Source organism: Cucurbita pepo, chromosome 12 (genome assembly GCF_057944985.1).
Source record: "Cucurbita pepo subsp. pepo isolate OVF chromosome 12, ASM5794498v1, whole genome shotgun sequence".
Classification (NCBI taxonomy): Eukaryota; Viridiplantae; Streptophyta; class Magnoliopsida; order Cucurbitales; family Cucurbitaceae; genus Cucurbita; species Cucurbita pepo.
This window is the reverse complement of record NC_141809.1, coordinates 11,667,137-11,691,651: the sequence shown is the minus strand read 5'-3', so window position 1 is coordinate 11,691,651 and position 24,515 is coordinate 11,667,137. Positions and strand designations below refer to the sequence as shown.

The 24,515-nt window shown below is 36.6% G+C and overlaps 2 protein-coding genes across 5 annotated transcripts; one reads left to right on the top strand and one right to left on the bottom strand.

Annotated features, from left to right (window-relative positions):
- Nucleotides 1-11,305: 11,305 nt before the first annotated feature.
- LOC111807414 (1-phosphatidylinositol-3-phosphate 5-kinase FAB1B) lies at nucleotides 11,306-23,776 on the top strand. Of its 4 annotated transcripts, none has more exons than XM_087129451.1 (14): nucleotides 11,306-11,976; nucleotides 12,316-12,973; nucleotides 13,345-14,088; nucleotides 15,283-15,436; nucleotides 15,571-15,915; nucleotides 16,343-17,224; nucleotides 17,317-17,648; nucleotides 18,539-18,662; nucleotides 18,739-18,909; nucleotides 19,550-21,019; nucleotides 21,388-21,654; nucleotides 21,744-22,091; nucleotides 22,563-22,630; nucleotides 23,028-23,776. In XM_087129451.1, the coding sequence occupies exons 2-12, from the start codon at nucleotides 12,366-12,368 to the stop codon at nucleotides 22,083-22,085; spliced, it is 5,439 nt and encodes a 1,812-aa protein (XP_086985577.1). In that variant the 5' UTR covers nucleotides 11,306-11,976; nucleotides 12,316-12,365; the 3' UTR covers nucleotides 22,086-22,091; nucleotides 22,563-22,630; nucleotides 23,028-23,776. The 4 variants fall into 4 exon arrangements, with proteins under 4 accessions (XP_086985577.1, XP_023548900.2, XP_023548901.2 ...); XM_023693132.2 differs by having other exon boundaries at nucleotides 12,302-12,973; XM_087129452.1 differs by having other exon boundaries at nucleotides 11,307-11,976; nucleotides 12,302-12,973; nucleotides 18,742-18,909.
- LOC111807416 (uncharacterized) lies at nucleotides 22,638-23,539 on the bottom strand. The gene is made up of 3 exons (XM_023693135.2): nucleotides 23,369-23,539; nucleotides 23,006-23,130; nucleotides 22,638-22,900 (listed from the first exon to the last, which is right to left on the bottom strand). The coding sequence occupies exons 1-3, from the start codon at nucleotides 23,537-23,539 to the stop codon at nucleotides 22,762-22,764; spliced, it is 435 nt and encodes a 144-aa protein (XP_023548903.2). The 3' UTR covers nucleotides 22,638-22,761.
- Nucleotides 23,777-24,515: the final 739 nt, after the last annotated feature.

Here is a 24,515-nt window from a genome sequence, read left to right as displayed (position 1 = left end):
CAATCCACCGTCCTTGGGAGCACAGTGTCTTTACTCGCATACCGTCCACTGTCTGGTTTGATACTAATTGTAATAGATCGAGCCCACCATTAGTTATATGGTCTGCTTTCCCATTGAGGTGTTTATGGTGTATTCAGAGATTCAATTGTTCGGGTGGTTTCTATACCCTTATAAGTATTGTTTCGTTCCTATTCCCAATCGAGGTGGGATCTCACAATCCACCGTCCTTGGGAGCACAGTGTCTTTACTCGCATACCGTCCAATGTCTGGTTTGATACTATTTGTAATAGATCGAACCCACTATTAGTTATATGGTCTGCTTTCCCATTGAGGTGTTTATGGTGTATTCAGAGATTCAATTGTTCGGGTGGTTTCTAGACCCTTATAAGTATTGTTTCGTTCCTATCCACAATTGAGGTGAGATCTCACAATCCACTGTCCTTGGGAGCAAAAATGTCCTTACTCGCATACCGTACAATGTCTGGTTTGATACTATTTGTAATAGATAAAGCCCACTATTAGTTTATATGGTCTGCTTTCCCAATTGAGATGTTTATGGTGCATTCACAGATTCAATTGTTCTAGTGGTTTTTTAGGGAGAGGTTTTCATACTCTTGTAAGTATTGTTTCGTTTCCATTCCCAATTGAGGTGGGATCTTACAATCCACCGTCCTTGTGAGCACAGTGTCCTTGCTCGCATACTGCCCAATGTCTGGTTTGATACTATTTTGTAATAGATCAAACCCACTGTTAGTTTATATTGTCTGTTTTCTTGTAATAGATCAAACCCACTGTTAGTTTATATTGTCTGTTTTCTTAATTGAGGTGGTAATATGTAACGGGCCAAAGCGGACAATATTTGCTAAGGATGAACTTGTGTCATTATATTTTAACCTAAATAATTATTATTAAATTATAAACTCGACCCAGACCCTCAATTTGTTGAGTTGAGTTCGTTTAGGTTATTTTGTTCTGTTTATTCAAATTTTTATTTTTAATAAAAGTGAGATGTTAATTTGTAAAATATTTATTTATTCATTGTTGGACGTTATTCGATGAAAATTTAATTACTTAATTTTAATATATATTTTAGAAACACTTAAAATTTATTTTTTAAAATTTGTCCAAATTAAAAAAAAATAAATTATTATTATAAAATTAAATAAAAATAATAGAAATATATATATATATATATATGCATTTATTGATTTTGAAAGAAAGTTGTTTTGAATTTTATATTATAATCAATGAATTAATCAATGAATTAATGAATTAATTAACTTGTATAATCAGAATCAATGAATTAATTAAAGGCAAAGTGAAGTAAACGTGTTTATTATTCTTTAATTAAGGTCAAATCAAGTTTAGTGAAATGATTAACATATTAATTATCTATCTTAAAATTTTATATTTTGACATATCTTTAAATTAATTTATTAGGTTCGATAAAACTAAATAGAGGTGTGCATAAGTCGGATTGAGTTGAAAAAATCTTTTGGACCAATTTGAAATTTCAGGTTGGTAACCCGAGCAACTTAAATAGAATTCACATCTAACTCAACCCAACTCTCTATTTTCGGGTTGGATTATCGGATTATTTTTTTATTATTTAAAAAAATCTTACTTATTTACAATAAAAATTTCAAATATCGAACATTCACAAGTCACAATACAACACTAATATTGGTTACCAACGTCAAATATTTTAATTTTCATGATAAATTTAAAAATAGTGTTGGGTCGTAGTTGACTCAACGAACAAAATGTCAACCTGAGAATGATTTATAAAATCGGACCTGTTAAATTAAAGACTTTCCTATTTAAATTATAATTAGATTTTTTTATATATATGTTTATCAAATTATTTAATAATTTTTAATTTTATTTAAATATTAACACTAGTTAATCTTTTTATTTTTTTTTTTAGATAATAAAAAGAAAACCTTTTTTTAAAACTTTCTATAATTATAAAAGTTTATCTTTTTAAATTAAATACGACAAACAATAAATATTATTTATTGAGAATAAAAAGTTGATGAAATCTTTTAAATTATTTTGCTCGATAAATTTGTCTTCAAACTTATGTTACCTTATTCCCTTCTTGCTCAGTCTCAATCGTAACGAATCTTAATAAATAAGAAAGCAAATTTCATTATAAAGACGAGAATCAAATTTATTGCTCTCCAAAGTATATTTTGATCGATCATGGTGGTTTAGAATCTTTTAAATTTTAAAATATATTTTTTTTTTAATTTTAAGATTCTTTACCACGACAAAAAAGAATATATATATATTCGTTGTCAATAGAGACTATATTGGGTAGACATGTTGGATTGGATAATTTTTTTAGCCTAATTTGAAACGGGTGATCTGAGCAACTCGAATAAAGTTCACAACTCAACTCCCTATTTTCGGGTTCTGTTGGGTTGTTGAATTATTCTTGTTTTATTTAATTATTTAAAAAAATCATATTTGTTCGACAGTAATAACTAAAATCTCATAAGTCTCAAATATAAAATTTTCACAAGTCATAACACATTACTAATATTTACAGTAATATTAAAAGTAGAGTTGGGTTGGATTGTAACCATTGTTTTAGGTCCACGAACTATAACAGTCTAAGTCCATCCTTAGCAGATATTGTTGTCTCTGGGTTTTCCCTCTTGTGCTTCTGCTTAAGGTTCCCCTTTTTGTCCCCTCTTCTTCTATGCGAACTATAACAGTCTAAGTCCATCGTTAGCAGATATTGTTCTCTCTGGGTTTTCCCTCTGGTGCTTCTACTTAAGGTTCCCCTCTTTGTCCCCTCTTCTTCTATGCGAACTATAACAGCCTAAGTCCATCGTTAGCAGATATTGTTCTCTTTGGGTTTTCCCTCCTGTGCTTCCACTCAAGGTTCCCCTCTTCCACTCTCCCCTCTTTGTACTTTCACTTCTGTGCTTACCCTTAAGTGCTAGAGAGAGGTTTCTACACCTTTATAAATAATATTTCATTCTCCTCCCCAACCGATGTCGGATCTCACAATCCACCCCCATTCAGGGCTCAGCGTCTTCGCTGACACTCATTCCCCTCTCTAATCGATATGAGATCTCACACGAACCGACTCAAATTTTTTATTTTCCAAAAAATCACATTTTGTTGCTCTTATTATAAGTCACTTGAATTGAGAATAAATAAACAAGATGATAATTTAATCATAAGAATGAATACACTAATGGAAATGTTTAAACATAAGCAACAGCATAGTTTCCAAGAATACATTCCAAATTTCACTTTTTTGACTTATCTTTGGAAATGTTTGAGAGAATATTAATCTTGTCTCTTTGTCTCTTTCAAATATACATAACAATTATTAACTTTTTTTTGGTAGAAAATGAATGTATCCACCAAAGAGTTCTATGCATCCACAATAACATAATACAATCACACAATTATATGTGGGGTTTCTGTTCATAATAAAATTCCAATTTGCAACATATTATTCTCATGTTCTATGTGTATCTATATATATATATATCATTCAAAACCTGATATAGGAAGTGGTCTTTACTTGAGACATGGCTAAGCTTACTGGAAATGGTGTTTACTTTATAAGGTACGTTCTTCTCGGCCTGGTTTTATATGTTTTTTTTGTAATATCCGACGTTGGTTGGGGAGGAGAACAAACACTCTGTATAAGGGTGTGGAAACCTTTCTATAGTAGACGCGTTTTAAAGTCTTGAGGGGAAGCCTAAAAGGAAAAGCCCAAGGAGGACTATATTTGCTGGTGGTGGGTCTGGACTGTTACAAATGGTATCAGAGTTAGATATTGGGTGGTGTGCTAGTAAGAACGCTGGCCCCGAAAGGGGTGGATTTGGTGGGAGTCTCATATTGATTGGAGAATGGAACGAGTGCCAGCGAGGACACTGGGCCCTGGAGGGGGTGGATTGTGATATCCTATTGGGGAGGAGAACGAAATACCCTTGAGTGTGAAAACCTTTCCCTACCATTTTAAAGTCTTGAGGGGAAGCCCAAAGAGGAATTTGCTAGTGGTGGGCCCAAATGGTATCAAAGCCAGACACCAGCAATGTAGCAATGTGCCAGCGAGGAGGCTGTTCCTAAAAGGGGTAGACACGAGGCGGTGTGCCAGTAAGGATGGGCCTCAAAGGGGGGTGGATTTGGTGGAAGTCTCACATCGATTGGAGAATGGAACGAGTGTCAGCAAGGACGCTGGGCTCTGAAGGGGGGGTGGATTGTGATATACGACTGGGGAGGAGAACGAAACTCCCTTAGAAAGGGGGTGGATTGTGATATCCTACCGGGGAGGAGAACGAAACACTCTTTATAAGAGTGTGAAAACCTTTTCCTAGCAAACGCGTTTTAAAGTCTTGACTGTTACATTTTTTCTTCATGCTCTTGTCTAATTTAGCAACGCAACAGCAGGCGACTGAGCGCATCGGTTGCATCCGAGCAACTTAAAGCACGAGCAACTGCACCGATGGCGGTGAAGAACGTGATAGCAGGTGTGGAAACGAGCGGTTCGGATGATATCAAGGCAGTTGAACAGAAGAACATATTTTGGATGAAAGATCCAAAGAGTGGGAACTGGATTCCTGAGAACCACTTCGGAGAGATTGATGTTGTGGAATTGAGGGAGAAACTGCTGTCTAAAACTAAGAAGCTGTTCTAAAACTGCTACTCAAAAAGCTTCATAAATCTCCACCTTTATCTATCTTATCCATACTAAAACTATTGTACCACTGCTGTTTCTCTCTATCTTTCTATCTAATCTGTCACTTTTGTTAGCTTAATTGCGATGATTTTGACGGATGACAGAACGGAATCCGAATCTAATCAAGTTTGTCAATGAAAGAAAATCTGACAGATCACATAATTCGCACAAATCTAAGTCAGACAAGTAGGACTATGTGAACTATAGATAAGAGAATTCAAATTTATGATCTGTTGGATTGATGATATATCAGCTGAGCTATACTCGAGTTGGCGAGTGAGACACTTGACATATATAATGTCATATGTATGTTGTGAGGTTTTGCGTCAGTTGGGGAGGAGAACGAAACATTCTTTATAAGGGTGTGGAAACCTCTCCCAGACGCGTTTTAAAAACTTTGAGGGGAAGCTTGAAAGGGAAAGCCCAAAGAAGGCAATATTTGCTAGCGGTGAGCTTGGGCCATTACAGGGCTTGAGCCGAAGGGAATTCGAATCTAATCAAGTTTGTCGATGAAAGCAAATCGCCTGATCATAGAATTCGCACAAATTAAGTCAGATGAGTAGGACTATGTAAATTAGGAAATGCGTGCATGGGTAAATAAGAGAATTCTAATTTTGACCCATTGGGTCGAGGATATACTAGTTGAGCTATACTCAAGTTGGCAAGTGAGACACTTACATATATAATGTCATATGTATATTGTGAGGTTTTATGTCGGTGGGAGAAGAGAACGAAACATTCTTTATAAGGGTGTAGAAACCTCTCCCTAGTAGATGCGTTTTAAAAACTTTGAGGGGAAGCTTGAAAGGGAAAGCCTAAAGAAGGCAATATTTGCTAGCGGTGGGCTTGGGCCGTTATAGGGCTTGGACTGAAGGGAATTCGAATCTAATCAAGTTTGTCAATGAAAGAAAATCGTCCGATCATAGAATTTGCATAAATCAAGTTAGATGAGTAGGACTATGTAAACCCGAAAATGCGTACATGTGTAGATAAGAGAATTCTAATTTATGACCTATTGGGTCGAAGATATAACAATTGAGCTACACTCAAGTTGGCGAGTGAGACACTTGACATATATAATGTCATATGTATGTTGTGAGGTTCTACGTCGGTTGGAGAGGAGAACGAAACATTCTTTATAAGGGTGTGGAAACCTCTCCCTAGCAGACGCGTTTTAAAAACTTTGAGAGGAAGCTCGAAAAGGGAAGCTCAAAAAAGGCAATATTTGCTAGTGGTGGGCTTGGGCGGGAGGGAATCCGAATCTCATCAAGTTTGTCAATGAAAGTAAATCACTTGATCACAGAATACGCACAAATCAAGTCAGATGAGTAGGACTATGTAAACTAGGAAATGCGTACATGTGTAGATAAGAGAATTTAAATTTGTGACCCATTGGGTTGAGAATATACTAGTTGAGCTATATTCAAGTTGGAGAGTGAGACACTTACATATATAATGTCATATGTATGTATGTTGTGAGATTCCACATCGGTTGGGAAGGAGAACGAAACATTCTTTATAAGGGTGTGAAAACATCTCCTTAGCATATGTGTTTTAAAAATTTCGAGGGAAAGTTCAAAAAAGACAACATCTACTAGCGATGGGTTTGAGCTGTTACGTATATATAGGTGGCAATATAGTGGTGATAGAAACTCTTATGAACTGATATCGAGAAGCTGGACTGTAACTACTTTACAGTAGAACATAACATGCACTATTTATTCTATTTTGGAAAGCATATATGTCCAATTCTTATGTATAAGCCGGTATTATTGTCCAATTCACACCGTTCAGTGTCTGCCTCTAATATCATTTGTAACGGCCCAAACCCACCGTTAGTTCTTATAAATGGTGTTTCGTTCTCCTCTCCAACCAATGTGGGATTCTCTTGTTGTTCGTGCTATGTGCCACTAATGCAATTTGATATGTGCCCATCATGTTGATTATACCTCCACTTTCAACTGCTCCATCGGCCATTGTGTATGCTACTGCTGAGTCAATTAGGAGCTTTACAGGGACATCAAGTTTAGCTAGCTCATTGGATAACCACAAACCTGTCAGCATATTTTAGCAGTGAATTTCAACAAATATGAAAGCTAATAAAACCGAGTGTGGAAAATTTTTACTAGTAGATACGTTTTAAAACTGTGAGACTGACGGTAGTACGTAATAGGCCAAAGTTGACAATATCTACTAGCAGTGGGTTTGGACTGTTACAAATGGTATTAGAGGCCGACGCTGGACATTGTGCCAGCGAGGACGCTGACCCCCTAGGGGGGTGGATTGTAAGATCCCACATCGGTTGGAGAGGGGAACGAAACATTCATTACAAGAAAGGGTGTGGAAACTTCTCCCTAGTAGACGCGTTTTAGAACCGTGAGGCTCGGTATATAATGGGCCAAAGTGGACAATATCTACTAACGGTGGGTTTGGGCTGTTACAAATAGTATCAGAGCCAGATACCGAGCGGTGTGCCAACGAGGACGCTGGCCCCCAAGGGGGGTGGATTGTCAAATCCCACATCGATTGAGAGGGAACGAACATTCCTTACAAGAAAGGGTGTGGAAACCTCTCTCTAGTAGACGCGTTTTAAAAATATGAAACTAACGGCGGTTCGTACCGGTTGAAGTGGACAATATCTGCTAGCAGTTGGTTTAGGCGGTTACAAACTAGACAAGAGAGAAAAAATATTGTTTTTCATGTTGCACCGAAAGGCAATCATACTGTTCAGCCGTGTATTAGAGAAAGGGTAAAAGGGAGAATACTTCATCTTTAGTTAGTTAGCTAGACCGAGTACTGTCAGCCTCACGGTTTTAAAACGCGTCTGCTAGGTTCACACCCTTATAAGGAATGTTTCATTTCCCTCTTCAACTAACATGGGATCTCACAATCCACCCCCTTTGAGGCCCAGCGTCCTCACTAGCACACCGCCTAGTGTCTAGCTCTGTTACCATTTGTAACAACCCAAGTCCACCGGCTTCGTAATAGAAACTTCAATGATGACAAAAGATTAATCAAGCGAAATTTAGCAGACTTGAAATCCTCATTATTCTAATGCATCCATCTACTTAGTTAAAGAGAGCCCCGTGGTCGTGCATCCACTCGGACACAACTTCTAAACCAAGTAAGGCATAGAAGATGATACAAACAGAAGACTGGCACAAACGTGTTAGAAATCACGACTCTCCACAATGGTATGATATTGTCCACTTTGAGCATTAGCTTTCGTGGCTTTGCTTTGTGTTTCCCCAAAAGACCTCATACCAATGGAGATGTATTCTTTACTTATACGCCCATGATCATTCCCTAAATTAGCCAACGTAGGACTCTCTCCCAACAATCCTCAATAATCCTTCCCTCGAACAAAGTAACACTGTAGAGTCTCCCCTAAGACATATGGAGCCCTCAAACAGTCTCCCCTTAACTGAGGCTCGACTCCTTCTCTAGAGTCCTCGAACAAAGTTTCGACATTTGAGTCACTATTGACTACACCTTCAAGGCTCATAACTTCTTTGTTCGACACTTCAGAATTCTATTGACATAGCTAAGTTAAGGGCATGGCTTTATACCATGTTAGGAATCACGAATCTCCACGATCGTATAATATTGTTACTTTGAGCATAAGCTCTCATGGTTCTGCTCTGGGTTTCCCCATAAGGCCTCCTACCAATGGAAATATATTTCTTACTTATATTATCCCGTCAATTAGTCAACGTAGACTCCCTCCCAACAATCCACAACATCTAGAAGCTCAAAATGCAGTACCATAAGCATGGAAGTTAAGAATGACTCACTTTCAGAGAGTCCGAAGCCTTTTTTAGCTCAATTTCGAGCTCCATCATAGTCGTGGCCTGACTAGACCTTATTACAGCCGCCAAAGCCCGAATAGCTAGCCAAATCCAGCTGTTTCCTCCAGTTATTTGACGCAATATCTACCACTAAAATGTGTAAATAGATATGAAAATATTATTACTCAACCAAAGAATACACATTTAAGAATTAGAAATATAATTGGGATGTTCAATCTTCATTGATATTCAGAACGTTTAAATAGGATACAAGATACCAACTAATACCTACAAATAATAAAAATATAAACTAACTAAATCTTGAGAATAAAATAAAATATACTAATTACAAATATGTAACATATATTTTCTAATTAATATATTCTTCAAATATTAAATGATTACGATTATCATATATTTCGTAACTAATTTAGACTCGTAATAAGTTACACTAAATTCTGACATTATTAAACTCGTCGGTAACACTAAACGGCTTACCCGATTCAGAATCTTGACATCATTTTCCGGCAAGGATTGGTCATCGGTTAGGAATCCGACAGCGGCCTGAGCCTGGGCCAGTCAATCACCGGTGACGACGGCCGTGTGGGCAGCCCTACTTTGGTAATAAGCAGAGATTTTAGTGTTGGGATTTTGGAATGCGTCCGCCATAGATGGTTGCGCGGGTGGGGAGATAGAAAGGGCTTCCGCTGCTTATCGAGGATGAAAGAGGCCGATCGCCACCACATTGGTAAAGAATCTCCGTTTTGGGGTTTTAAGAGAACCGCCGGTGCCTCTCCGATCAGGAGATTCCGGCGACTGGGTATCTCCACGACAGATATTGCGCGAAATTAACCTTAATTTTTTATTAGGGACTATGGTTCGAATAAATTATTTGCCATTGACAAAAGACAAAAGGTGATTATTTTATTATTATTATTATTATTATTATTATTATAATAATTATTATTTTTAAGTTGAAAGTTGTCGGAGATTTGAACTTCAAACAGATATACATTGGTAAACTATACTCTCTTCGACTTTTATTATTATTATTTTTTAGAGTAATACTTTTTTAAATACAGCAAACACGGGGTAGTGTTAGATCCTCGATCTACAAAAATCTAATAAAGTTAATTATAAATAATAGTCTAACAATAAATTTATTACATTTTTTTAATTGAATAAAATAGGGACGACCAATCAAGTGACGTTTGAAAAATAAAGAGGTCAAAATGGTAGAGTTGACTATAACGCTCACGAATATAAAAATGTCAAATCAAGTAGATCTTTTATTTTTCATATTAAATAAAAATAATATCGATGAATATATATAATTATTAATCCACGTAAAATTATTATGATCTTTATTCAAGCGACATTTCAACGGATAACTCTAATGAAATATATATAATTATTAAATATAAAACTCTTTATGTAAAATAATTGTGATTTTAATTATTTTTTATATAATGCGTGTAATTGTGAAATTTATGGAATCAATATTTTATTATTCACGACATTCAATAAATCATTGTCCCCCAAAGAAGCTTGCCTTGTCCTTTGAGTAAGTAAACAACAAACAAACAAATCATTTTCCCAACCAAATTTGATAACTACTCAATTTTTTCCTTAATAACGGTATGTTTTCATGTTTCAAACATTTTATTAATTTTTTAAAAATGGTAAAACTGACGGTAACAAAATTAAAATGGACAATATTTGTTAGTGGTGGGCTTAAGTTGTTACAAATGGTATTAGAGACAGACATTAAAACATTAGACAGTGTATTAGCAATGCTACCCCTTAGGGGGTGGATTATGAGGTCTCACTTTGGTTGGAGAGGGGAACGAATCATCCCTAGGGTCTATGTGCTAACGAGGATGCTAGGCCTCCAAGAAAATGGATCGTGAGGTCTCACATCGGTTCAGAGGGGCATTCCTTATAAGGGTGTGGACACTAACACAAAGACAATAATAAATACGATTTTCTTTTTCTTTTTAACTCTATTATAAAAAACTATTTCTTACCCTTATTTTTTTAATGAGTATAAAACATTTATATATAATATAAAATTATTAAAATTGATCCGCGTATTAATTTTTTAAATCAAATTACTAGAAATTTTAGTTTATTTGTAAATTAAAAAAAAAAGGCCAACGGTAAAATTATGAAATGAATTTTGACAATGGGGAGACAAAATTAGAAGTAGAAATTATGAGATTTAATGATTAAATATAATGTCGAATTGGCGACAGATTTGTATAATATTAATTATAATATTATTTTGCTTATAGTGGAAGACAGCTGGCATCCGCAAATTTATTTTTGGGCATTTGCATATTACAGCTTACAATTTAATTATCTCTTATTTCTTTTTATTTCCAGTCTCCATATCTATTTTTTTTTTATTTTATTTATTTTATTCTATACTTTTAAATAATATTTTAAATTTTTATTATTTTATTTTTTTTAATTCAATTGAAGAATACAAAAGCATTTTTTGAAATTAAATATTCATATTTATAACCAAATATTTAAATTGTAAGTTAAATTTAAAAAATAAAAAAAATAACATTTTAGAGAGTTACAGTTTGAAGGAAAAGTTTATTTTTATTTGTTATATCATTTTTAAAAAATATTTATTGATTTATTAATATGAATGTTCGCAGTGTCCAATGACGTTTTTGACCCGTTAATTAAATAAAGCATAATTTAAAGCTTAAAAGAACAATAATTAAAATTAAAAAAATAATTATTAAAAAAAACATATTTATTCAGTTCTTATTGCAAAAAAAAAAAAAAAAAAAAAAAAAAACAAAGAGATATTGCAATTTCCATCTTTTTCGTTTTATTTTCGGGCACTGTCAAAGATTTTTGCAAAAGAGTGATCAAAATTAGGAAGAAAAGCATGTGATTGACTAGCCAAGAACTGAAGATTTTAAGATTAGCGGAAGAATTTGCAGGAGGTGTTTATCGATCTGGATGGACCAGATGAATGCAAAATTTTGATTTCTGTGGTGGAGATGATCGGTGAATTCTGTGTTGATTGGTTTAGGGAATCTGCGAGAAATTTCTCTCTCTCTTTACGCCATCTTCGCCTTGAATCTCTTCACCGACCCTTTCTTTCACACTATCTGAACTTTTTTTGGTAGTGAATCACGGATTCTTTCTATCCAAAGCCCAACTTTGAGTTGAGCTGGCTTCTTCCTTTCCGCTCAGGAGGATTTGGTGGTGGTGGTCAAATTCAGTTCAAGTTGAGGCCAATCGGAATTGGACACCTTATGCATTTCGTTGAACTTTCAAGTGTTTGATGGTGAAGTTGGAGAGGACGAAGATATCCTGTTGAATATGCAGTAGTGTTGTGATTTTTGTTGTCTGTATTATGTGTTTGTTGCTGAAGGTGCTGGTGGTGGGAGTAATCGGGGCTGGAACTAATTGAATTTGGTCGGTTCGGAGGAGTTTGATTGGAACTCACTGAAGGTAGCTGAGAAGATTCTTGATCTTGCTGCTGTTCTTATTCCATGTATTTAGTTCACGCTTTCATTACTTTCGAGTTAATTTATGTCTGAGATTGCTGTCTGGTTCTTTAATGGCGAAACTACTTCATCTTTCATTGCTGGAAGATTAATGACGATGCGAAGCATGGAATTAGGTCTAATAGGCGAATTCGGAAGTGGATTTCATTTCTGCAACAACGAAATTCCCTTTTCGCTGTTTTTTCCGTTTGCTTGTTCTTCCTTAGCGTTAAGGTTGAATTAGTTTGATGGCGGTTCCTTCCTTGGGTGATTGAATTTTCATTTTTCAGGTTGAATTTGTCAGGTATTCGTATCAAATGAGCATATCATAATGAACGGAATCGTGGGCGGTCAATGGATTCTCCAGACAAGACATTGAATGATATACTTGGTAATTGGAAGTCGTGGATCCCTTGGCGATCTGAATCAGCTAATGTATCGAGGGATTTTTGGATGCCCGATCAGAGCTGCCGAGTATGCTACGATTGTGACGCACAATTTACCCTTATCAACCGTAGACACCATTGCCGACTTTGTGGTCGAGTCTTCTGTGCCAAGTGTACAGCAAACTCAATAGTTGCTCCATCAGGTGACTCAAGGGTCCCTCGTGAAGAGAGGGAGAGAATTCGTGTTTGTAACTATTGCTTCAAGCAATGGAATCAGGGAATAGCTGCTCCAGATCATGAGATCAGGGTGCTTAACCAGGATATCTCCAGTTCAACATCAGTGGCAAGTTTGTCCAGTACTAGATCTAGTGGCACTGCTGAGAGTAGCATTACTCTTGCTTCTGTGCCTTACTCCTCTGAGGCCAACCAACAAGCTCAAGAGCATTCTGGTCTCAGCCCACAATATTCATCTGTTATCTTAACAGGCAGAGATCAACCGGGTGAATCGGCTTCGGGAAGGAGCACAGACATTCTTTCTAGCATAGGAGATATACCACAAAATTATTCCATGAACAGGTATTGTCTCTCATGTTCGCATTTAGTTTTGTTCTTGATTGGCCTCTGCAATCCCTTTAATATCTTGATCATTTCCAACCACCTCTATCATAGGGTCTCCGCTCTTTGTCACTAATCAATATTTTGATTCAACCTCAAGGTTGAGATTAATGGTATAAGATCCTTGAAATTGATCAACTGGCCATAGATCTGAAAAAATAAGAGCCACATATTTCCAAGTCTTGTAGGATTGAAGAGTAGTTAATGTTCTGGATTTCATTTGAAATTTCAATATCATTTTACCTGTGTAGTCATTTTAATTAGTTCGGCATAGAGTGAAACATCTTTTGTGGTTAGTTAACTCATGTGGTTCGTGGTTTCTCTGTTATCAGGAGTGCTGGCAAGGACGATTATGATGGTGCATACAAGTCAGATACTGAAGCAAGCCATTCTCCTCCTGAAGTCTCAAGTTACTTTGGTCAAGCTGAATCTGATGAGATTGGCAATGAGCATGGACCACATAATGAGCAGCTTGATGAAGAAAACAACAACGTCAGAAGTTTAAGTAGCTCTCCCTTGCAGGAAAGTTTTTATGCGCAAGGTCTGGAAGGAATTGCCGATCTTGACCAAAAGGGAGACACAAATTTTATTTATGGAGAAGATCAAGGGCATTCCTCTCTAGACTTTACGGATGATGTTCAGTCTGAACCTGTTGATTTTGAGAATAATGAGCTTCTCTGGATCCCACCTGAACCTGAAGACGAAGAAGACGAGAGAGAAACGTTCTTTGATGATGATGATGAGGGACATGATGCAGGTGAATGGGGATATTTGCGAGCCTCTAGCAGCTTTGGGAGTGGGGAATATCGTAGTAGGGATAGGTCTAGTGAGGAGCACAAGAATGTCATGAAGAATGTTGTCGATGGACATTTTAGGGCTTTAGTTGCTCAATTGTTGCAGGTTGAGAACCTTCCTTTGGGTGAGATCAGTGATAAAGAGAGTTGGTTGGAGATAATTACTTCCCTCTCTTGGGAGGCTGCCACACTACTAAAGCCAGATATGAGTAGATGTGGTGAGATGGACCCAGGTGGTTACGTGAAAGTCAAATGTATTGCTTCAGGACTTCGCTGCAATAGGTAACTATTATGGTGCATATATAGCTTTTGATCTGTCAGAAAACTGTCTTGTTTCACTTACTCTGTGTGTATGCGTTTTTGTAACAAAAACTATTGTCTTCTTTTATGTTGTGACGTTGTCATGCTTGATTACACAATTGTTTGTATCTTGACCGCTTTTTTCCACTGATGAATCTATACTTTTTGTGGCATCATGATTCTGCATCTTTCTAAATATAGATTATGTTTCCCTTAAACAGACAGGAAAAATGAGTTCTCTATACTCAATTTTCAAGTTCTTAACCGTAACTGCCATTATTTTTCCTCATAAATTTGATTTTGTTCTAAATTATCAACTTCAAAATTTATTTCTGAGTACTGAAGTAGTAAGTTGTCCCTTACTTATGGCTGCAATATTTTTTTCCATGTATATTTACATCCTACCGTTGTTAAATTTTTTTTGGCTAAATTATTGAAATGCCCTTAAACTTTGAGGTTAGCTTCAATTTTAATTCTATTATATAAGAAATTTCACTATTACCTGTGGCATTTAAAACTGATTCAAATATGCTAATGAACAATTTTACTGTCAAAATAAGTGATAAAAATTGACGTGGTTGCTGAGTTGTAAACAGAATAGGGAAATACGTGGCTTTTAGAAAATGAATGGCAAATGTGGCTAGTATCAATAATCACTGTGCAATCACTGATGTAGAGGTAGGTTAAAAAATGAATGGCATACGTCTTTTGAAAAGTTATTGCCTAGTTATTAGTACTTGTCATATTTGTCGTTTATTTTTAAAGGCCACGTCTGCCACTACTTTATTTACCATACAGCACCATGTTAATTTCTGTAACTTTTTTTAACAGTAAAACTGCTCGAGGATATACTTGAATCAACTTTGAATGTCAAGGTAGAAATAGAACTTCTTAAGTGGTTAGGGTATAATTTAACTAACATTAAAGTTCTGGGAGATTTGAACAATTTAGCCAATTACTTTAAACTTCTTCTTTCTTTCCAATATTGCAAGGGCTAGTGCTTTATTTTTAAGCATTTTCTTAATATATATATAGTTTGATGTGATCCATACTTATGTTGAATGCTACTATTTCCGTCCCTAGTCACAATAACTCTTTCATCTTTATTCTATAGTTACATATACTTTTCTAGCTCTTCAAACCTTCTGACAAGTAGTTCAATAACTTTTCTTTTAGTATGGTGGTAAAAGGGGTGGTTTGTAAGAAGAATGTGGCCCATCGGAGAATGATCTCAAGGATAGAAAAGTCTCGCTTGCTGATTCTTGGAGGTGCACTTGAATACCAACGGGTTTCCAATCACTTATCAAGTTTCGATACACTTTTGCAGCAGGTTGTAACCTTTTAGTTTCAATCTACAATTATTAATTATAAATTGCCAGTGCTTGTATATAATCTGTACTACACATGCATTCATTTGTTTATTTTTTCCCCATGTCTTGGCTAATTTAATTTAAACCTTTATAGGAGATTGACCATTTGAAGATGGCAGTTGCAAAAATTGATGCACACCACCCTGATGTTCTTTTAGTTGAAAAATCAGTATCAAGATATGCACAAGAGTACCTACTCGCAAAAGATATATCGCTTGTTCTTAATATCAAAAGACCCCTTTTGGAGCGTATAGCTCGTTGTACAGGTGCACAGATAGTTCCTTCAATTGATCAATTGTCATCGCCAAAGTTGGGATACTGTGAGTTATTTCATGTAGAAAGGTTCACGGAAGATCTGACCTCTTCTGGACAGAGAGGGAAAAGATCGGTGAAGACATTGATGTTTTTTGAAGGCTGCCCAAAGCCATTGGGTTGTACTGTAAGTTCTTGATATATCTATCGCCAAATTTATGCATATGTGTAAAAGCACGTGCGTCTTTGTGGGCATAAAAAGTAATGCATCAAGAATTTCTAGAAATAAGAGGGTGGGAAAAAAACTTGGGAATGCCAGAACTTCAATTCTGCATGAATATAGCTCACCTGTTGATTTCCATCCTTAGGATTATCCGCTGGAAAAACAGATTGGAGATTTCAAAATTACTTTCCTTGCACACTTTTCTTTTGGGTAGGACTGATGTGGTTATGTCTTGACGGTATTCAGATTTATGATTGTTTCATTTTTTTTAGTGGTCCAGGGAATGAGCTACTTGTGGTCGTTGGTTGTTGTGCTTTACTTGGAGAATATATGTGTAATTACAGACCAATGGCTTAAGTAGTTATAACTTTTGCATGTCTATTTCTTTTAGATTTTACTTAGAGGTGCTGACAAGGATGAGTTGAAGAAGGCAAAGCGAGTCGTTCAGTATGGAGTTTTTGCTGCTTATCATTTGGCCTTGGAAACATCTTTTCTTGCTGATGAAGGAGCCTCTCTACCAGAGCTTCCCTTGAACTCCCCAATTACTGTTGCAATTCCTGTGAAATCATCTGTTGCTGAGAGATCCATATCAATGGTGCCTGATTTCAGTCTCCCTGCCAGTCAGGGGCAGCAACCTAGCATATCTATTGATGAGCCACAAAGATCCATGAGCTTACCTACCTCAGGTCTAATCTTATCAAGCAATAGCACTGTACCTCTTGTAGAAAATGGCCCTAGTTCTCAACTCTCACAACCAAGTTCATCCATAGCAAATTCAACAGCAATTTTCTCTTCTGATCCCATGTCGTGGACAATTGGTTCAGAGTCTTATGGTGATGAGCCTTCTCCATATCATATTATGGAGAGAAATGCACTGGGTACCCGGGGAGAAATGGAAGAATCTTCTGATAATGGTTATAAAAAACATCAAGAACTAGGATCTTTTGAGTTGTTGGGGAATAACAAGTTTTCTATTGATACTGAAGACGCTAACTCAGTGGCATCTGGCCTGCCAATTGGCTCAGAGCCATTAATTGCGCAACAGAATAATCAAAATCATCAAGAGCATGGAACTTCTAAAGAGGAACTGGGAGCAGGGAAAGATGACTTCCCTACAGCATCTTCTGCCCATCAAAGTATTTTGGTCTCATTATCATCAAGGTGCATATCGAAAGGAAGTGTCTGTGAGAGGTCGCATCTCTTTAGAATCAAATACTACGGGACTTTTGATAAACCTTTAGGCCGATTCTTAAGGGACAAATTATTTAATCAGGTGAGCTGTCTTATTTTTATGTACATCAGATTTCTCTCTGTTGAAAACTTGGAAATACATAATGAAAACGATAAGTCCTTGTACCATTTCAGGCTTACCGATGCGATTCTTGCGACATGCCTGCAGAAGCACATGTTCACTGTTATACTCATAGACAGGGCACCCTCACGATATCTGTTAAAAAGTTACCAGAAATTCTCTTGCCAGGTGAAAGGGAAGGGAAGATTTGGATGTGGCATAGATGCCTGCGATGCCCACGAAACAATGGCTTCCCCCCAGCTACTCGAAGAGTAGTGATGTCAGATGCTGCATGGGGACTCTCATTTGGGAAGTTCTTAGAGCTCAGTTTTTCAAACCATATTGCTGCTAGCAGAGTAGCAAGCTGTGGCCACTCCTTACATAGAGATTGCCTTCGTTTTTATGGGTAAGTATTTGGCTTCTAGAAAGTATTTGAATTTAAAAAAGTTTACAAAATCAGTCAATATTCATATATAATATACACCTGGCAATTCATAATTGTAGTAATTTGCCTCTCAATTTCATGCATGACTCCTCCATGAAAAGAGAGAAACCAGAGTCTTCATTAGACGTATCAGAGCATAGAACTGAAATGAAACTGATCGTTCTCGTATTACTGAAAGTCAATTTGTTATTTCTGTAATTAAGTCCATAAATAGTTTTATGTAGGCCATTTTTTATAATTGGTGTAAATTTATATATTGGTTTCCGTTTTCTTGTGTGCTTATTTTTTATACTTGATTCAGAAAATTATTATTTATACATAGGGTCCACATATCACCGGAATGCAATGATTTTTTTTTAATAGTGGAAACAGAAAGATATTCATTAAAAGAGGACAAACAAAACGGCCTAAAGGATATGGGACAAGGTGTTCCCGTGCCTCGAGAGAGGAACAAATAAAAGGCCTCCAATTCAAACATATTTGAGGCTGTAAACGGTACAGGATCTAAAAAAATATTCAAAACTCATACTCAAAATTTTTACTTGACTAACTGGAGGAAGTCAGCTACTCCACTCTTTTAACCCCAATTTGATAAGTTATGTAAGATAATTGCATCTTCTGGAAGCTGAAGTCTCAACTTAATTGCTGCTACATATTGCATTTTTGTGTGAGGAGCTCTCATTCTTTTTTTTCTTTTTTTTTTTTCTCCAACCTATATGGGATATCAAGCTAGCCAAATTGAAAAACATACCCGTCTCTCATTTTACTAGCGCATCTTCTTTTTCAACCTATGGGTGATATCAGAGTAGCCAAAGTTGAAAATATCATCTTTCATTGCTTTACTTGTGCAGATATGGGAGAATGATTGCTTGTTTTCGCTATGCTTCAACTGATGTGCATTCTGTATACCTTCCACCATCAAAACTGGATTTCAACTATGAGAATCAGGAGTGGATACAAAAAGAAAAGGATGAGGTGCAATAACTTTTAGATTTGAAATGTTTATGATATAATTTTACTGCACATGGATGATTTAGTTATCTGATTATAGCAGGTGGTGAACCAGGCTGAGCTTTTGTTTTCCGAAGTGTTGAATACTCTTGGTCAAATTGCAGAAAAAATATCTAGTGCAGGGACAATTAATAGCATGAGAAAAATGGAACTAAGGCGCCAGATTGCTGGGTTGGAGGCATTGTTGCAAAAAGAGAAGGCCAAATTTGAGGTGAGCCTCCTAAAATGGTGAATTTTAAAGTTAGACTGCCCTTTGACATCTAACCATCCTTCCTAAACATTTATGGAAATGCATTTTGTTTACACTGTAATTTTCAGTTTGAATCTCTTAAGTTTCAGGGCCCGTTTTTTTGTACTTGGTCAAAAAAAAATTTCTTTCTACTCCCCGATCTATTTAGTAATCTTGTATAGGATGTTTCATAGTGGTTGAACTCGTATTATACTGCTTTGCTGTATGGTGCATATGCCTTTTTGACCATTTAGATGGCTCATTTGTGTTACCTGCTTGTATCGTTAAGGAATGAGGATGTTTCAAAGTTGTTGAACACTTCTTACGCCATTATACTGTGTGTATGCCTAAAATTTTCTGATGCATCCTCTGATTATTATTATTTTCTTAAAAAAAGACAAACCTTAGAAGTAAGTATCTTCTAGTCGACTTTTTTATTGTGAAGTGAATTCATCTCAGTGATACCTAACTGATGTATTCATGAAGAACTTTGCTCGTCTCCAAAACCACAATTGTTTCTTATATATAAAAATATAAAGAACTTATTTTATTACGTTTGAAGTTTATTTCGAAGTTATCTAAGTTCTTGCTAATTTTGTTGGTTTTATTGTTTGTGGTCAAGGAATCACTCCATAAGACTGCGAATGAGAAAGGAAAACAGAGCCAGGGTACTGTAGACATTCTTGAGATCAACTATCTGCGTAGGAAGTTACTCATTCAAGCTTATGTATGGGACCAGCAGTTGATCCATGCAGCCAGTTTAGATAAAGGGAACTCTGCTGGCAGCTTTATTGCAGAATCCGAAGAGAGACTTGTGGTTGATAGCGAGAATCTCTCTGAAATTAGCACCAACAGCAAATTTGTTGAAGACCTTAAATCTTCTGACTCTCGTCTTGCCTATCAACAGTGTAATGAAGGATCAAGTAGTGTAAAGGAGTTCGTTACCAGCATGGCGCAACCTGACATTCAAATCGAAGAAGTTGGAGATTCAGATTCAGATAAAGGAGAAGAAAGCATTAATGATCCATCTGAAACCCTAGAATCAAAGACACAGCAGTTTTCTAGGATGGTAAGTCTATCAGATACACTTGAGGCTGCATGGACAGGTGAAAATGGTTCTGTAGTTGGAATAGCAAACGATAATCCCCATACTTTATCCAATTCAACTGTGACAGATTCATCAGGGATCGATATTACTGTATGGAATGATCGTTCTGAAGATCAGAATGTCGACAGGGTTACCCATGCTGTTTCTCAATCGCTTCCTTCAAAGGCACTTGATGATACCGAAAACTTTGCAGGCCAGTTAGAGACGGCTTCCTCAAACTTTTATTATTTATTTAATGAAAACTTCCTAGCTAGTGGCCAGAAACTTGAAGTACTAGCAAAACACAATCCTGTCTTTCTGTCCTCATTCTGGGAGCTTGAGTTTCAAGGTGGAGCTAGGCTGTTCTTGCCTCTTGGTGTAAATGAAACTGTTGTTCCGGTCTATGATGATGAACCTTCAAGTATCATAGCTTACGCTCTAATGTCACCAGAATATCATTCCCAGCTGATTGATGAGGCAGAAAAACTGAGAGATTGTGGTGATTCGTTGCCTTCCTTATCGTACACAGAATCATTTTTGCAGTCCTCTGATGACTTCTCCTTTGATACTTCCAAAAGTGTGGGACCTTTAGATGACAGTGTTTCATCCATCTCTGGACCTCGTACCTCTATTAGTTTGGATCCACTTTTATACCCAAAGTCCCTTAATCCCAGAATTGTTTTCGAAGAATATGGCCCGCACGGTGGAGTAAAATATTCTGTTACCTGTTACTATGCTAGACGATTTGAAGCTTTGAGGAGGATTTGTTGTTCAGAACTTGACTTTGTAAAGTCTCTTAGTCGTTGTAAGAAGTGGGGAGCCCAAGGTGGTAAGAGTAATGTTTTCTTTGCCAAAACTCTGGACGATCGGTTTATAATTAAGCAAGTCACCAAGACAGAGCTGGAGTCATTTATTAAATTTGCACCTGAATATTTCAAGTATTTGTCTGAATCAATTGGTACGAGAAGTCCTACATGCCTAGCAAAGATTCTTGGAATCTACCAGGTACTTCTAATCCTTTAGCTTCAATACATCGTCAGGTTATGAAATTTAACAATGTTTAGAGAATTTTCCATTGCTCGAGAGAAGATAACTCTTCAAGATAGATTAATAGTAGTCTATTATAAATGGCGAATTCATATTTTGATGGTTACCTCCCCCGCACCCCCCCCCCCCCCCCCCCCCCCCCCCCAAAAAAAAAAAAAAAAAAGCAAAAATTTCCTGCTTTTGGAATGCTGGTAAAATAGAAATGAAGACGATAACTTTTTTCGGATGCTTGAAGTCATTTCAATTAGCTTACAATGGTTATAATATTGTGCCTAGAGGTTATCTTTTCTGAAATTTACTGTTTGTTATTGGTTTCATGGTGGAAGGTTACGGCAAAACATCTTAAAGGAGGTAAAGAAACAAAGATGGATGTTCTGGTTATGGAGAATCTTCTGTTTAGAAGGAATGTTACCCGACTTTATGATCTCAAAGGATCCTCAAGATCACGGTATAATGCTGATTCAACTGGGAATAACAAAGTTCTGTTGGACCAAAACTTGATCGAAGCAATGCGAACTTCTCCAATTTTCGTTGGAAACAAAGCAAAACGATTGTTGGAGAGAGCTGTCTGGAATGATACATCATTTCTTGCCGTAAGTTTATCAGCATGTGTATTTTCTTGATGTTCTGTAAACGATCTTCCTACACATTCTCACACGTCACTTAACCTGTGGTGATGCAGTCAATCGGCGTAATGGACTACTCGTTGCTGGTTGGGGTGGATGAGGAGAAACACGAACTGGTTATCGGGATCATTGATTTCATGAGACAGTATACGTGGGACAAGCACCTCGAGACTTGGGTGAAGGCTACCGGCATTCTTGGTGGGGCAAAGAACTCATCCCCAACAGTGATCTCACCCAAGGAATACAAGAAGAGGTTCAGGAAAGCAATGACAACCTACTTCCTGATGGTCCCAGACCAGTGGTTTCCACAATCTATCGTTCCGAGCCAATCTCAATCTGACTTAGGTGACGAGAACATGCAGGATGGAAAATCTGATGTCGTGTCCGTTACGTTGTAGATAGACGTGAGTGAATCTCAGAGTACAACCTCTCACTTTTTGTTCTTTATCTCGAGTAAATTGATTCTTTTAGGTAGATTCTTCCCCCCCCCCCCCCCCCCCCCCCCCCCCCCTTTTCCTTTTGGTCTAAATCTCATTGTTGAAGAGCAAGAGGAGGTGATGATAATTCGTGAGGTGTGAAAGAAGGCCGCTAAAGCCACTAAGGAAGGAGGTATAGTATTAGTTCACCTCTTGATTAGGATCTTTGTATAAAATAGGTAGTGTTATAGTTAGATTTACAGTGTAAAGCTTCTGTTCTCCATATTAGTCATATGCTTCCACAGAACATATTACCTCCAAATGTTGTACTTTAATCATACATCTCAATGTCTGGATTCTTTTCTCTCTGCTGCTAAGCTAGAACAGAGAATACCAACCACACATCTTCAGCCATAAGTTTTAAGAATTTGACTCAGAATTTACCTATTTTCCTTGCAGAATTGTGCTCATCCTCATGAATGCAAGACGAACTATGCAAATTCGGGGCGATTCAGATACAGAAGAAAGTACATCTACTCGAAACTACTTGAATTAAAACAATATATTGTCTGTTTACATTCGACATGCCAAGTACATACATTCGATATTATATTTGAGTATGATCCATATGATCCAAAAGAGTAGGACCCTAATTAGATTAGCAGAAGGAGTTGAAGCCATTAACATTCGAGTCTTTTTGAACAGCTACACCTTTGTCAGCCTGGCTTAGCTCTCCTCCACCTCTTCCTAGATGAATCCAACTTTGTTTTAGTAGCAGATCAATAATCTCTGTCTCTCTAGTTGTGGCCAAAAGACAGCAAAAACATATACCATCAATCCAACATCTCCCAAAAAATCTCTTTTTAGAACAATGGGTTAGTTCAGAATACTGATTCATTTACCTTTGATGGTTGCCTTTTTCAGGTAGGTTTGGGTGAAAGCGAGGGCCCTCATCGTATCCTTCACAGACGATCTCCCCATTCTCGTCTGTGTAGCAAATCACTCCCTCCGATTGATCCTCGAAAACCTGTTAGTTTTTCATCAAACTTGATAATCAGGTACTCACCAACCGTTATTATCAAATGACTCATAGAAGCAGAGTCACCTATTCAAAAGCAATGGCTTGGATCGTGTATCAACCAGAGAATAAGGTTCCATCAGAACCGTTATTTACTTCTACAAAGTCGTTCGTTTTAAAGGAAATTGCGCAGACAGAAGAAGATGATGAAGAATCACAAAGAGACACGAAGGAAGAAGATGTTGACCTTGTTCTTAATGGAAGATCTGATCTGCAATGGGAGTGACTTCTTGAGTGGAAACTTTGTAGGTTTGAGCATCCAAATTCTGCTAATAGGCTTAGCTGAAACTGAAAGACCAGATTTGAGAAGAGAAACATTGAAAGAAGAAGAAGAACAACAACAACAAGTTAGTGCCATCAGTCTGAGACAGTGAACAAGAAATTGCAGCTGTTTCCCATTTGTTTTCTGCTATTTCCCCTTTAAGCTTCATATTTAGTGCCTTTTAAATACAAATATATAGTGTTTATTTCCATATTTTTGTGTATAAAGTATAGAGATAAAAAAAATATTCCAATTATTTGATCATAGTGCATTATTATAAAATGTACATCTAATATAGTAATGTGAGAGCTGATGTGGCTTATCTTCAACCCATGATACCTCTATTTCTTTTTACACTTCTCTCTCTTTCTCTCATTCTGGTAAGTGGCTGGTGTGTCTTTTCAAAGTTAGGTGGAAACCCGAGTGTAAATTTGTTTTCATTTTTTTTTTCCATTCGCCCCGTTATATTTAAATATTATATTGGTACGAAGCCTTTCGGGAAGTACAAAACAAAACTATGAGAGCTTACGCTTAAAGTGGATAATATCATATTATTGTGGAGATTCGTGATCCCTAACCCTAGGACAAATAAATGTTTTAACAAAATTGTATGAATTTAGTACACAAAAGGAGAGATGCATCGAGAAATTAAGTCATAATTTTTAGGACAAACTCGTCTATGATGGAAGAATTTCGTATCAATTTTGACTATTTAAAAATGGGGAAATACATAAATTTCATCCAAAAACAAGATATAATCAACTAATTTCAGATCTTAACCAAGTTGTAATAGTAATAACAAGATTTATGAAGTGAAACTATTTTCTTATTAATTTAAATAGTTATTATTATTATTTATCTTGGTATGAACTTGGAACACTTTAATATTAAGCTGTCAGATCTGCACCATTCAGCTGTCTTCTTTAATCTTATCCTTACTGCCCAATTCCAATGATCATTTCAACTGTCTTCAAACCACTCTGAAAGGACACCATTTGAACTGAGATTTGACTTCTTCTAGATGATTTAAATCCAATCTCACAAATAATATTAAAAAAAAAACTATCCATAC